At 54.7% G+C, this 15,266-nt stretch overlaps 1 protein-coding gene across 1 annotated transcript in view; it reads left to right on the top strand.

The window, feature by feature from the left end:
- Positions 1-15,266, top strand: part of LOC140264892 (mitochondrial disaggregase-like) — a 72,499-nt gene that overhangs the window by 50,315 nt on the left and 6,918 nt on the right. Inside the window, 6 exon segments of the mRNA XM_072360790.1 lie at positions 370-467; positions 3,058-3,172; positions 10,961-11,038; positions 12,474-12,529; positions 12,761-12,805; positions 14,590-14,751. Coding sequence (XP_072216891.1) covers positions 370-467; positions 3,058-3,172; positions 10,961-11,038; positions 12,474-12,529; positions 12,761-12,805; positions 14,590-14,751 — 554 coding nt within the window.

Here is a 15,266-nt window from a genome sequence, read left to right as displayed (position 1 = left end):
TTCTATTCCCATGGTGCCATACTGGTGTCTCCCCTGTTACCCCACATCTCTGCCTCCAGACTTTGGCCTGCCCTTCCCCAAGCTTTCTCTGCATCCACCCCGCTCATTCCCAGTACAGAACTGGGACCAGTTTGTGCTCCCCACGCAGGTTTATCTCTCTCTGTGCACCCCACATCCCCCCATAGCATTTCAATCTCTGCTTTACCGACTGGTTGTTCCCAATGCTCCCCAAAGAGCGGAGCCGTGTTACCCCACAGCCCATGGGCTTATCCCTGCGTGCACAGCTCAGACCGGGACCCCCCTCCCCCCATAGGAGCTGCTGGGGGTGCGGGGCTCCCTGACCTTCCCCCCTTTTCTCCCTGCCCACAGGTGCCAACCCGCTGCAGAAGAACGAGATGGGCCACATGCCGCTGGATTACGCCCGCGAGGGGGAGGTGATGAACCTCCTGAAGGCGTCGGAGGCCAAGGTGAGCTGGGCTGCACCGCTCCTGGATCATGGAGCCCCAGGGACGGGACCTGCTGGGGTGGGGGCTGTGGTTCCCAAGCAGAAGGAGCCCCCGGGGGGTTGGGAGCCCCAGTTTGCAGCCAGCTTTGGGGCTGGGAAGGCTCCGTGCTGCACTGGGAATGAGTGGCACCGCGTCGCCCCACGTCGCGTCCCTCAGGCCGTGCTCTGCAGGTTGGCATTTCAGCTTGTCTGTTGGAAAGATGAGGTTGAAAGGATATGGGAGCTGGGGGTGATGGATGGTTGATGCAGGGACAGTGACTGCGCTGAGAAGTGATTCAGCCAGGCGGCCATATCTGTGCTCCCATAGGACAGAGCAGAGCTCAGATCCACGTCCCGAGCGTGGAACGTTTGCGTTCCGTGCTGGGTGGGAGGGAGACGCTGCAGAGCTGGGAGGCAGCAAAACCCAGCTCAAAAGCCCTTTGGATCTTAATGGGAGGAGGAGGAGGAGGAGGAGGAGGAGCAGGAATCGCTGCTGGGCAAATGATCCCCAGGGTGCAACGTTGGCCAAACCCAACAGCCCAAACCAACAACCCACGTTGGATTTGACGCTTAACAAATAGACTGAGGAGAGCAAAGGAGATAAATTCCTGCCGCGGATGACGGTGTGTGTGTGTATAAAACATAAGGCAGGACGGGCGGATGTGATGAACGCGGCGCTCCGGGGGTCTCAGCCGCCCCAATTCCTGCTTCTCCATTGAGAGTCTTTGTGAATTTATTGCTCGTTTTAATCACTGCCATCGAATGAATTGGCAGAGCTATTAACCGCGTGGGCACAGCCCATAGATTTTATTTACATATCCCGCTGACAGAAGAACAAGGGACTTTTCATATGTATTTTTAATTTATTGGGATTTCTCTCGCTCTCGTCGCGGGTTCCCAGCTGAGCGGAATGGGGACGTATGGGGGAGCATCCCTGGGAGTTGGTGCCATCCTACCCGGGCTATAAAGCTGTATGGAACCATAGAGCACAGCAGCGGGAGCGGGAAGGGACCTCCAAAAGCCACCTGGTCCCACTCATGGGACACCCACAGCTCGTTGTTAGGTGCTCACAGCCCCATCCAACCTGACCAGGGATGTGACATCCAACACCTCTATGGTCAACCTGTGCCAGTAGTCGCTCACCGCCCTTATCAGAAACACTTCACATCCAGTCTGTACCTCAACTCTTTTCCTATGGAACCATTTCCCCACGCTCTGTCACGCAGTCTATCCCCTCCATTCCCACAGCCCCTTTAGATACAATTGTTCCCCTCCATCCCCTCCATTCCCACAGCCCCTTTAGATACAATTGTTCCCCTCCATCCCCTCCATTCCCACAGCCCCTTTAGATACAATTGTTCCCCTCCATCCCCTCCATTCTTACATCCCCTTTAGATACAGACATTCCCCTCCATCCCCTTCATTCCCACATCCCCTTTAGATACAATTGTTCCCCTCCATCCCCTCCATTCCCACATCCCCTTTAGATACAATTGTTCCCCTCCATCCCCTTCATTCTTACATCCCCTTTAGATACAATTGTTCCCCTCCATCCCCTCCATACTCACATCCCCTTTAGATACAATTGTTCCCCTCCAACCCCTCCATACTCACATCCCCCTTTAGATACAGGCATTCCCTTCCATCCCCTCCATTCTCATAGCCCCCTTTAGATACAGGCGTTCCCCTCCATCCCCTCCATTCTTACATCCCCTTTAGATACAGGCGTTCCCCTCCATCCCCTCCATACTCACATCCCCCTTTAGATACAATTGTTCCCCTCCATCCCCTCCATACTCACATCCCCTTTAGATACAATTGTTCCCCTCCATCCCCTCCATTCCCACATCCCCCTTTAGATACAGGCATTCCCCTCCATCCCCTCCTTACTCACATCCCCCTTTAGATACAGGCATTCCCCTCCATCCCCTTTATTCTTACATCCCCTTTAGATACAACTGTTCCCCTCCATCCCCTCCATACTCACATCCCCCTTTAGATACAGGTGTTCCCCTCCATCCCCTCCTTACTCACATCCCCCTTTAGATACAATTGTTCCCCTCCATCCCCTCTATTCCCACATCCCCCTTTAGATACAGGTGTTCCCCTCCATCCCCTTCATTCTTACATCCCCTTTAGATACAATTGTTCCCCTCCATCCCCTCCATACTCACATCCCCCTTTAGATACAATTGTTCCCCTCCATCCCCTCCTTACTCACATCCCCCTTTAGATACAGGCATTCCCCTCCATCCCCTTCATTCTTACATCCCCTTTAGATACAGGCGTTCCCCTCCATCCCCTCCATTCCCACATCCCCCTTTAGATGCAGGCATTCCCTTCCATCCCCTCCATTCCCACATCCCCTTTAGATTTAGGCGTTCCCCTCCATCCCCTCCATACTCACACCCCCTATAGATTTAGATGTTCCCCTCCATCCCCTCCATTCCCACATCCCCTTTAGATACAGGTGTTCCCCTCCATCCCCTCCATTCTCCCATCCCCCTTTGGAAGCCGTCGTTCCCGTCCCTGCCCATCCCGTTCCTGCTCCCAATGCTTTCTCCCCTTTGCAGTTCCAGGAGGAGCAGCGCCGTCGGGAGTTGGAGGAGCGCCGCAGGTTCCCCCTGGAGCAGCGTCTGAAGGAGCACATCATCGGCCAGGAGAGCGCCATCGCCACAGTGGGGGCAGGTGAGATCCAACCCACGTTTGCCTTAGGAATGTTATTCATTGGGAGCTCCCCGGCGGTTCTCTATGGCTTTTTGTATGTAAATACCCCCCACACGGGCTGCTCTGGGGGGTTTCTGGGTGCTGCTTTCCCTCGGGGGGTTTGTTCCACAAGGAAGATGGGGGTCAGAGATCCACAGGGGCCTCCAGGGCACACTGAGAGTCTGTGGTCAGCCTGCAGTCAACTGTTGGCCAACCAGTGGTCAACCGTTGGTCACCTGTTAGCCAACCACTGGTCAACTGTTGGTCAACCATTGGCCAACCGTTGGTCAGCTATTGGCCAATCATTGGTCACCTGTTGGTCAATCATTGGTCAACCGTTGGCCACCTGTTAGCCAACCATGGGTCAATTACTGGCCAACCATTGGTCACTTGTTAGCCAACCATTAGTCAAGTGATGGACAGTTTTTGGCCAACTATTGGTCACCTGTTAGCCAACCACTGATCAACTATTGGCTAACCATTGGTCACCTGTTAGCCAACCAGTGGTCAACTATTGACCAACCATTGGTCAACTGTTGGTCAACTATTGGTCACATGTTAGCCAACCATTGGACAACCACTGATCAACTATTGGCCAACCATTGGTCACCTGTTAGCCAACCACTGGTCAACTGTTGGTCAACTATTGGCCACATATTAGCCAACCATTGGCCAACCACTGATCAACTATTGGCCAACCATTGGCCAACTATGTCAGCCAGGTGCTTCTCCGCAGAGCTCCTTTCCGTCAGCTTGGTCCTGTTCCCATACAGCCGCATGTGTTTGTTCCCTGGCTGCGTGTGCTACCTCAGCTCAAGAGGGACCATTAGCAAGGCTGACACGGGGGGGTCACCGCCCCACTCTTCTCCCTCAGCACCCAAAGGTTGGCATCCCTGGCCTGGAAGCTGCAGCTCAGTGCAGAGCAGCATCAGGAGGAGGTCAATACCTGCCCTACCTCCTCCGGTTGGTCCCAGTTTCCCTTGGAAACAGCATCCAATGTCTCCTTTATCCGGAGCTGCTGTTACTGCACTTGGAGTTCTGTGTTTTCCCCTCTTAAGAAGGAAATGAACGGATGAGGAAGCGGAGAGCCTGGCCTCTGCTGGCTGTGCTGGTGGATACACCAGCAGGTCTAAGGAAGTCATCCTGCCCCTGTACTCGGCATTGGTGAGGCCTCACCTCGAGTACTGTGTCCAGTTTTGGGCACCTCAGCACAAGAAGGACATGGAGGTACTGGAGCAGGTCCAGAGAAGGGCAGCGAGGCTCGTGAAGGGCTTGGAGAATCAGCCCTATGAGGAGAGACTAAGGAAGCTGGGGCTGTTTAGTCTGAGGAAGAGGAGGCTGAGGGGAGACCTTATTGCCGTCTGCCAGTACCTGAAAGGTTCTTACAGTGAGAGTGGGGCAGGTCTATTCTCACTACTGACTTGTGACAGGACGAGGGGAAATGGCCTCAAGTTGCGCCAGGGCAAGTTCAGGTTGGATATTAGGAAGAACTTCTTTACAGAAAGGGTGGTTAGGGACTGGAATGGGATACACATGGTTAGGGACTGGAATGGGATAGACATGGTTAGGGACTGGAATGGGATACACATGGTTAGGGACTGGAATGGGATAGACACGGTTAGGGACTGGAATGGGATAGACATGGTTAGGGACTGGAATGGGATACACACGGTTAGGGACTGGAATGGGATACACACGGTTAGGGACTGGAATGGGATACACATGGTTAGGGACTGGAATGGGATACACATGGTTAGGGACTGGAATGGGATACACGTGGTTAGGGACTGGAATGGGATACACATGGTTAGGGACTGGAATGGGATACACATGGTTAGGGACTGGAATGGGATACACACGGTTAGGGACTGGAATGGGATACACATGGTTAGGGACTGGAATGGGATAGACATGGTTAGGGACTGGAATGGGATACACATGGTTAGGGACTGGAATGGGATACACACGGTTAGGGACTGGAATGGGATAGACATGGTTAGGGACTGGAATGGGATAGACATGGTTAGGGACTGGAATGGGATAGACATGGTTAGGGACTGGAAAGGGCTCCCCAAGGAGGTGGTTGAATGGCCATCCCTGATGTGTTTAGGAGCCGTTTGGATGTGGTATTCAGGGATATGATTTAGCAGAGGGTTGTTGTTGTGGTGTTGTTTCGTGGTTGTTTTTTAAGAGATGGGGTACTGGTTGGGCTGCGGTTGGACCTGATGATCTTCAAGGTCCTTTTCCAACCTGAGTCATTCTATGATACTATGATTCTATACAGGCGTCCAGCAGGGCTGGGAGGGAGCGCTGATGATCTGATGGAGCTGAGGGCAAAAATAAACCAGAGCAGTTTTGCCTCCCTTGTACCCGAATCCGGTGTCTGCAAGGCGGGCAGGGAGGGCTGAGGTGTGAGCAGCAAGCAGAGCACCAGCTACAAAGCCCAGCCAACAAAGGGGGGTGCTGGGCCAGCTCGGAGCCCTGCGAAGCACAGCAGAGCCCCTCTGCTCCCACAGCGGCTGTGCCTGGGGGCAGCGGCTCGGGCTAATTGGGAAGCTTTGATTAATGGGCAGCTCCTGCTTCTGACACAGGTGGTGTTTGCGCGCATTAAAGCGGCCGCCTTTATGGAGGTTTCTCTTATTGAATTATAGGGAATGCGCTCCGTTTCTCCCCCCCCCCCACATCCAGCAGCCTCAGGACATCAGACCAAAAGGTAGAGGAGAGGATCCGGCCCCTCCTCCCCCCTCCTCCCCCTTCTGCCCCCGTTTTCTTTCAGGCAGGATGAATTTCCAGCCCTGTTTTCTCTTTTCTTCCGAGCAACTTGAGCAGTTCCCGATCTCCGTTCCCCATTGCTTCCATTGCTTTCTGCTGCCACGTTGCAGGGCTCCTCCGTGCACAGATTGCGGCCGCGCGGCGCCCCCCTCGCGTCGCCCATTTGTGTCATTTATAACAGCTCCTTAATTGACTAATTGGATTCAACCCGCCGTCCAAGCAGGCTCCGGGGCAGCACAAAGGGGCCCTGAGCTGCGGGATCACTGTGTGGCTATGGGGGTATGGGCTATGGGCTATGGGCTATGGGCTATGGAGTATGGGGTATGGGGTATGGGCTATGGGGTCGGGGCGCTCGCATTGCACACGCTGCCGTGATGTTACCACCAAAGGGACCCCAGAGGGCAACAACCCCTCCTGCCAGCCCTGGGGGTGCAGCAGGGCACAGCTCTGCCTTCTGCCCCACTGGGCAGGCTGGGAGGAGGTGGATGCTGCCTGCTGGGGTGGAACGGGGCAGCTCTGAGGGCACTGCATGTTGATCAGTGATGGAGGTGCTGCTGCTGCTGCTGCCTGGTTCACCACAACCAAACCCATATGGGGCTTCTCACCTTGTAGCACGGCATAGAAACACCACAACCAAACCCATATGGGACATCTCACCTTATAGAATGGCATACAAACACCACAACCAAACCCATATGGGACATCTCACCTTATACCACAGTAGGCAAACACCACAACCAAACCCATAGGGGTCATCTCACCTTATAGAACGGCAGGCAAACAACCAAACCCATATGGGACATCTCACCTTATAGAACGGCAGGCAAACACCACAACCAAACCCATATGGGTCATCTCACCTTATAGAACAGCAGGCAAACACCACAACCAAACCCATAGGGGTCATCTCACCTTGTAGCACAGCAGGCAAACAACCAAACCCATATGGGACATCTCACCTTATAGCACGGCATACAAAACACAACCAAACCCATAGGGGAGATTTGAGGGACGTGCTTAGTGGGCATGATGGTGTTGGGTTGGATGATGGGTTGATGGTTGGACTTGAGGACATCTTAGAGGTCTTTCCCACCTTGGTTGATGATACAGTTCTATCTGACTCTGTAGCCCTGCTGGACTGAAGCGCTTCCATAGCACCGTAGGGTCATTCTTTGTGGTGGGACCCTTCCTGAAGCTGAGGAAGGAAGGAGGAAGGAAAAGGGCCGTGAGGTTTTCGATGTAGAAGTTGTGAGCATTGTGGGCCATCTGTTCAACCTGCCGGGCACCGACAGGGCTGGAATCAGCTGGAGTGGCAAAGCTGGAAGAAAAGAGATGAGCAGGGATGTGACCCTCAGCTGCCCCTAATGCAGAGCAGGTGGGATCCCCTACAAGCGCTTTGTTTTGGTGTGTGCTGGGGCAAGGCAGGACAGGCCCAAGTGCAGGTGGAATATGGGACCACAGTCAGGTCAGACGGGGCCAGGAAGGGGCTCGTCCTCCATCCCAAGGTGGGGACGGAGCCGGGGACATCGTCACCCCCTGGCACCCCGAGCCGGGTGGTCCGAGGAGCACCACGGAATGAATTGATTTGATAAATGGACATTTATTACGCTCACAAATTGGCTGAAACCAATTTCGGTCACATCAAGCCCTGATAACTGCTGGGGTATTGATTTGTGTAAAGTAATACAGTGAATTTATCAGTTCAATAGCGAGCTGAAGGGCCTCTCGGAGGCGCAGCGCTACAGTTACGCCGTTACGGATGGACGAAATAAAGTGGGAGCGCGGCGGCGGAGCTGGAAATGGCTCCAAAGAAGAAGAAGAGCTGGGCGTCATCGTTGGCCTCTTCACATGGGCACCAGGTCTGAGCTTCGTGCTGAAGCTTGGCCTGCCCTCCTCAGCCATTCCTGCCGGCCCTGCGGCTGAGCTTGCCCAGAGGTTCAGTGTGGATCCATTGGGTGGCGATGGCAAAGAGTTGGGTTGGGAACCCCAAAGGAAGGAGCGTTCCTGACGGCTTCCAGAGCTCTGCCCATGGGTCTCATCCTTCCAACCCTTGTGCTTTGTCCCCAAACAGCATCTTCCTTCCTCTTCCCAACACCAAACCCACCAGCTCTGGGGTTGGAGAGCTGTAAAGCTGGCGGCCCTTCATTGACGACCAGAATAGTTCAGGTTTTCCAAAGCTTGAGGCTGGGCCGTATCCTGGCCGCTTATAGGAGATCTTTTACACCTCATCACCCCATTGGTCTCCCCAACCCGCTGTAGACAGTGTCGGTCAGCACCGTGCAGCCAAGACGCGGCACTGAATCACAGGCAGTAACCTGGTGGCAGCTTTTATGGCACGGTGTATATCACGAGGGAGCCCAGAGCTTATCCATAAAGCCTGATGTCCACATCAAGCAACGACACGCACACACACACATACAGCACTTAACCTCAGCGCCTCCGCAGCGCCGAGCAGGCTGACCCCTGTGAGTGGTCACTCCGTGCCCCCGAGCAAAAGTTTATTACATTTATTATCTTGGCTGAAATAGCTGCAGAAATGCTCGGTGTCCTTGTTATTCCCCATCCATTAAAACAACAACAACAACAACTGAGCCCGGGGCGGGAGGCAGGACTGCTCGGGGTGGAGGTGCTCGGTGACTGCGGTCAGGTCAATCCTCAGCCCCCTCTCAGTGTCCAGCCCAGCTGCTGCTATTGAATGCCTTCCCTCCTCTCCTCCTGCTGGCTGAGGACTCGTTGCTGTCCATCCATGGCTTTGTTGCACAAGGGTCTATCCGTGCGCCCGTGCCGGGGTGCCTGCTGTTGAGTTTTGGTGTCATAGAATAGGATTATAGGGTCACTAAGGTTGGAAAAGGTCTGTAGGATCATCGAGTCCAGCTCCATCCCATCCCCACCACGGCCACTCGTAGGGTTAGGAGTTAGGGATAGGGTTAGGGTTAGTGTAGGGTTATGGTTAGGGTTAGGGATAGGGATAGTGTTAGGGTTAGGGTTAGGGTTAGGGATAGTGTTAGGGTTAGTGTTTGGGTTAGGTGTAGGGTTAGGGTTAGGGTAGGGTTATGGTTAGGGATAGGGATAGGAGTTAGGGTTAGAGGTAGGGGATTAACGTTTGGGTTAAGGTTGGGTGTAAGGAGTTAGGGTTAGGGTTAGGGTTAGGAGTTAGGGTTAGGGTTAGGGTTAGGGTTAGGAGTAGGGTTAAGGTTAGGGTTAGGGATAGGGTTTGGGTTTGTGTTAGGGCTAGGGTTAGGGTTGCAGTTAGGGTTAGGGTTGTGGTTAGGGTTAGGGTTAGGAGTTAGGGTTAAGGTTAGGAGTTAGGGGTAGGGATAGGGATAGGGTTTGGGTTAGTGTTAGGGTTAGTGTTAGGGTTGAGGTTATGGTTAAGGTTAGGGTTAGTGTTAGGTTTAGGGTTAGGGTTGCGGTTATGGTTAGGGTGAGGAGTTAGGGTTTCAGTAGTAAGTTAGGGTTAGGTTTAGGGTTAGCAGTTAGAGTTCGGAGTTAGGGTTAGGGTTAGGGTTAGGGTTGCAGTTATGGTTAGGGTTAGGAGTTAGGGTTAGGGTTTCAGTATTTAGTTAGGGTTATGTTTAGGGTTAGCAGTTAGAGTTCGGAGTTAGGGTTAGGAGTTAGGTTGCCCAAGGAGGTGGTGGATTCTCCATCCCTGGAGGTGTTCATGGGCTGCGCTGGGAGATGTGGCTCAGTGGGAAATGTTGGTGTTGAGTGGACCGTTGGACTTGGGAATCTCGGATGTCTTTCCCGACCGTGGTGATGCTGTGTAGTCAATAAGGTTGGAAATGCCCTCTGAGATCCGCAGGTTGATCCCAACCCCATCCCCACCAACTCTTACAGACCACAACCCTCAGTGCCGTCCTGAACACCTCCTTGCACGCTGACCCCCCCCATTACAGGGCAGCTGTGCCCATGCTCTGCCCTTCTCAGGGCACTCTGTCCTCCTGTCCAACCCGGCCCTGTCAGCCCAGCTGGGTGGGACGCAGTTACCGACCATCATGTCCAGCTGCTGGTCCATCCTCACCATGCCCAGCTGTGGAATCACAGACTGATGAAGGTTGGAAACGACCTCCAACCACCAACCCAGCACTACCGTGCACACTGAGAGTCATGGAATCAGAGCTACCAAGGTTGGAAAAGGCCTCCAGTAGAACCCAACCTCCAACCCCCCGGCACCACCGTGCCCACTGAGGCAAAAGGTCTGAGCCGGGGCCCATTTCTTGCCCCATGGCCCCGTCCAGCCTGCTGGCTGCGCTCTGTTTGTTCCCCTTGCCTTGGAAGGTCCTTCCTCCCATCTCTCTAGAGCAGCGTTTTGATTCGGTGCCTGACGAGATCGAGGGGGTAAATCCCATCTCAGCTGGTTGGGCTGGGAGGTTCCCCCAGCGCCGTGAGCCAGACTGGTGGGTAGTTGGGCTGCGCTGTGGGAATTAGGGGAGGGAAGCAGATGTTGGGGCCTCCAAACCTTCCTTCTGTTGTTAGAAGAGTAAAACTTTCCCTTCGGTGCCTTCACCTCGATGCCCATTCGGCGTCACCCGCATTGATCCCGGAGCTCTGCCACCATTTGAGGGAGAAAAAGAGGAGCCAACAAACAGACGGCGACGACAACGACCACGACAACGAGCACAAGACTTGAGCAGAGCTGCTTTATTCGCAGGAAGGCTGAGCTGGGAGCCCGGCGTGCTGCTGGACTCAGCTCCTGTCCCCCCCCCCCCCCCCCTTCCTCTCCGTTTCCCTGGCAACGCTGAGTGCACATCCTGGAAAAGTTTATCCGAAATCTGCTCTGGGCAGCTTTCCAAATCCATGCTAACCTGATTAGGTGTCTCTGGGGCCTTTGCCGGCTAATCAAATTAGAGAGCACTAATGGCGGGGAGGACTCGGAGTGGGCAGAGAGCGGTAAAACATAGTGTATACTTAGTGATAATTATACTTGCTTTTGTGTCATTGATTTATACGCCTTCTCCCCCCCCCCTTCTCCACCCTTGACTTTTGTTTCCGTGGCAGCGATTCGGAGGAAGGAGAACGGCTGGTACGACGAGGAGCACCCGCTGGTCTTCCTCTTCTTGGGATCATCTGGGATAGGTAACGTGAGCGGGGTGCCGAGCTGCTCCCAGGCTGCCATCACAAAGCTCGGGGTACACCGAGGTGATCAAATCCAGCCCCATCCCCACCATTCCCACTGCACACAGACACCATCACAAAGCTTGGGATAGAGCAAGGTGATCGAATCCAACCCCATCCCCACCATTCCCACTGCACACAGACACAGCATCGCAAAGCTTGGGATAGACCGAGGTGATCGAATCCAGCCCCATCCCCACTATTCCCACTGCACACAGACACCATTATAAAGCTTGGGGTAGATCGAGGTGATCGAATCCAACCCCATCCCCACCATTCCCAATGCACACAGACACCATTACAAAGCTTGGGGTAGACCGTAGACCAACGTGATCGAATCCAGCCCCATCCCCACCATTCCCACTGCACACAGCCATAGCATCACAAAGCTTGGGGTAGACCATAGGCCAAGGTGATCAAATCCAACCCCATCCCCACCATTCCCACTGACCGCATCCCGCAGTTCTGGGACACCCCCATTGGGCAGTGACCCCCCCTGCCTTTCATGGCTGCTCTTTAAGGAAGAAATGTTCCCCCAATACCCAACCTGGACCTCCCCAACCTGACCCCAAGCCCCAAACCCACCCCAATGGAAGGGCGCTGTCCGCGGTCCTGTAGGGCACCCACCCGCACCTCCCACCCCTCTCACCCCAGCTCCAAGGGGGAACATTTCTCCCTTAGAGGAGCCCAGGTTGAGCCCCGCTGCCCCAGAGGGTGGGAGCTGCAGGTGGGAGCTGTGGGTGGCTGGCAGCAGGGATGGGCTGCTCACAACCCCAACCTCGGCGTTCCCATCGCTTTGAGACGGCTCCATTCTGTTGGTGATGGGAATAATATAGCTGGGATGCAGCTCATTGGTTGATGAGATGGGCAGAAGGAGTTTTATTTGGGGCTGGCGGAGGGGAGGGGAAGGAAAAGAGTTAAAAATAATGAGATTTCAAGTAACCAAATGGTGGCATTCGAAGCAACGCCGGCAATTCACCTCCCTGGGCAAGGTATGAATGAATGCTGAGGTAGGGTATGAATGGATATTGAAATGAGGTATGAATGGGGGTTGAAATGAGGTATGAATGGGGGTTGAAATGAGGTATGAATGAATATTGAAATGAGGTATGAATGGATGCTGAAATAAAGATATAAGTGGATATTGAAACGAGGTACGGATGGATACTGAAGTGAGATACGGATGGGAGCTGTGTTGTATCAGCCATGTGGCTCTGGATGCGGGCTGTCCGGGAGGCCAAGTGTGCACGCACTGAGCTGCCCCATGTGTCGTTGTGTCGGCCATCTTAGAGCTGATGGAGGCATCAGAAACTCTGCACCCTCCCCCTGAAGTTCTTTATGTGGGGGAGCAGAAGGTGGAGGTGGGATCCTGACCGTGTGCTTGTGTTTGCAACAGGTAAAACGGAGCTGGCCAAGCAGACGGCCAAGTACCTCCACAAGGACGTGAAGAAGGTAAGAGCTCCTCTCTCTCCCCTTTGCTGGTGAGACCTCGGCCCCACAGGTTGTGTTGGGCTGAGTGGGTCGAGCTGCTTTGCTTGGAAGGGTTTTGCATTGAAAGCTTTGGCACGAGGGCAAAGCAACCACCAGCGCGTCCATCCACCTCCTTCTGGACAGCCTATGAGATGAGACCGAGGTTGGAGCGCGTGCGTGGAGACTCAGAGCTGCTCTTCTTTTCTCTTATAGGGTTTCATCAGACTGGACATGTCGGAGTTCCAGGAGAGGCACGAGGTTGGTCTGTGGGCCGGCGGATGGGTTTGGGGGGGGGTGATGGAGGGGCAGCATCATTGGATAAAGGGAGGGTGGTTGGTGTCACCCACCTGGGCTCGTGCGAGGCCTTTGGCACGGCCTCCCACCTCATCCTGATCTCTGAACTGCAGAGATGAGGGTTTGAAGGGTGGATGAACTGGGGGATGAGGAGTTGGGTGGGTGGTCGTGGTCGGAGGGTGGTGGTCAATGGCTCCGTGTGCAGGTGGGGGCAGAGATCAGTGATGTCCCCCGGGGCTCCGTCCTGGGAACAGGGCTCTTCAGCATCTCCATCAATGGCATCGTATGTACACAGAATGGGAGGAGAACTCCTGCAGAGAAGGAGCTGGGGGTCCTGGGGGGTGGGAAACCAACCATGAGTGCGCTGCAGCCTGGAAAGCATTTGGAGAGGGTGCAGAGGAGGAGGAGGAGGAGGAGGAGGAGGGAGAAGAGAGCTCTCCCTTCAAGCAGAGAAGTGAAGAGGGCAGCACAGGGAACAGCCGGGTGCTCACATCTGCCCCAATAGGGGGCTGTGATGATGGGGAGCTGCCCAGCAGCAGTGAGAGATGGAGCCCCGCTTGGGGACACCCCAGTGTGGCTGTGGGAGGGTCACGCTGAGGGCTCAGGGCTTTGCTCTGCACCCACCTGAGCAGTTTGACCCATAGGAGCTATGGGGCACGGCTTCAGGATGGGGAGGGTCGGGCTGGAGACTGGGTCTTAACAACCTTTGTGATTCTATGGCTCTATTTAGGGCCGTGGTCCGTGGTTACAGTGGGATGGGTTGGGCTGAGTTTGGGGGTCTCAGATTCCAAGTTCAGCGAGTCTGTGGCTCTATTTAGGGCTGTGGTCAGTGGGACGGATTGGGGTTGGATTTGGGGATCTTGGAGGTCTTAACAACCATAATGATTCTATGGCTCTGTTTAGGGCCGTGATCAGTGAACACAATGGGATGGGTTGGGGTTGGGGTTGCAGATCTTGGAGGTCTTTTCCAACCTTTGTGATTCTATGGCTCTATTTAGGGCCGTGGCCCATGGACACAGTGGGATGGGTTGGGCTGAGTTTGGGGATCTCGGATTCCTTTTCCAAGTGCAGTGAGTCTATGGTTCTATTTAGGGCCATGATCAGCGGACAGAGTGGAATGGATTGGGGTTGGATTTGGGGATCTTGGAGATCTTAACAACCTTTGTGATTCTATGGCTCTATTTAGGGCCGTGGTTACAATGGGATGGGTTGGGGATCTTGGAGGTCTTTTCCAACCTTTGTGATTCTATGGCTCTGTTTAGGGCCGTGATCAGTGAACACAGTGGGATGGGTTGGGGTTGGATTTGGGGATCTTGGAGTTCCTTTCCAACCATAATGATTCTATGGCTCTGTTTAGGGCCGTGGTCAGTGGACGCAATGGGATGGGTTGGGGTTGGGGATCCTGGAGGTCCTTTCCAACCCTCACTGTTCTATAACTGCATGGCGGTGCTTTGAGCTGTGGATGCTTCAGGTGGTCCAAACCTCCTCATGGTGTTTGCAAGGCATTTCCCTTGCTGGGAGTTCTCCCTTCTGGTTTCGAAGGCCGTTTGGTCACGGTGCTGCCGAGCACTTGTTAATGGATGAAGGACAAATGTCCTCATCGCAGCCATTGCCCACCATTGGCCACCCTCGCTTTCCTTCCAGCTCATCCCCTGAGGGATGCAATGCAAAGGATGGCGACCCTCCGTTTGTCCATGATGAAGGCTAGGTCTCCTCTCACCCCCCCCCTCCCCTCATCCCCCCACTAGGTGGCCAAGTTCATCGGCTCCCCTCCGGGCTACGTTGGCCACGAGGAGGGCGGGCAGCTGACCAAGAAGCTGCGGCAATGCCCCAACGCCGTGGTGCTGTTTGACGAGGTGGACAAAGCCCACCCCGACGTGCTCACCATCATGCTGCAGCTCTTCGACGAGGTGAGCGCGGCGCTTTGCAGCCCTGCTGGGGCTCCTGCTCCGCTCCGGGGGGTTCTCCTCACGCATCACCCGCAACCGAGGAGCAGGACGAGGACGCGAGCGGGGCAGCGCAGCTCAGCGCCCTCCTCCCAGCCCTTCCCATCCATCCTTCAGGCCGTCCTCATAGGCCAACAAACTCGGGAGGTGTGGTGGAGTTTCTGTTTCCCTCTCCTGTTTTCTCGTGTTATAAGGATTAATAAGGCCGTTTTTCTTGCATAGATCACGGCGGCGGCAGCTGAATGTGAAATCAATTCCTGCGCCGCTCGCTTGACAGGGCAATAACCCAAATGTTAATCTCCAGCACCCGGCGAGGATTTGTGTCACGGTGCTGGATGTGCCGCAGACCCAGCGAGGGGAGGGACCGCCTGGGGAGCTGCTCGGCCCTTCCTGCTCTTTCCCTCTCCCTCTTTCCCTCTTTTGCTTTGTTAATCGGCAGGTCCGGGTACTTCTGAGGGGCTCCTGTGCTGTCAAACCAA

This window comes from Excalfactoria chinensis, unplaced genomic scaffold (genome assembly GCF_039878825.1).
Source record: "Excalfactoria chinensis isolate bCotChi1 unplaced genomic scaffold, bCotChi1.hap2 Scaffold_336, whole genome shotgun sequence".
NCBI lineage: Eukaryota > Metazoa > Chordata > Aves > Galliformes > Phasianidae > Excalfactoria > Excalfactoria chinensis.
This window is presented reverse-complemented; position numbering and strand designations above follow the sequence as displayed.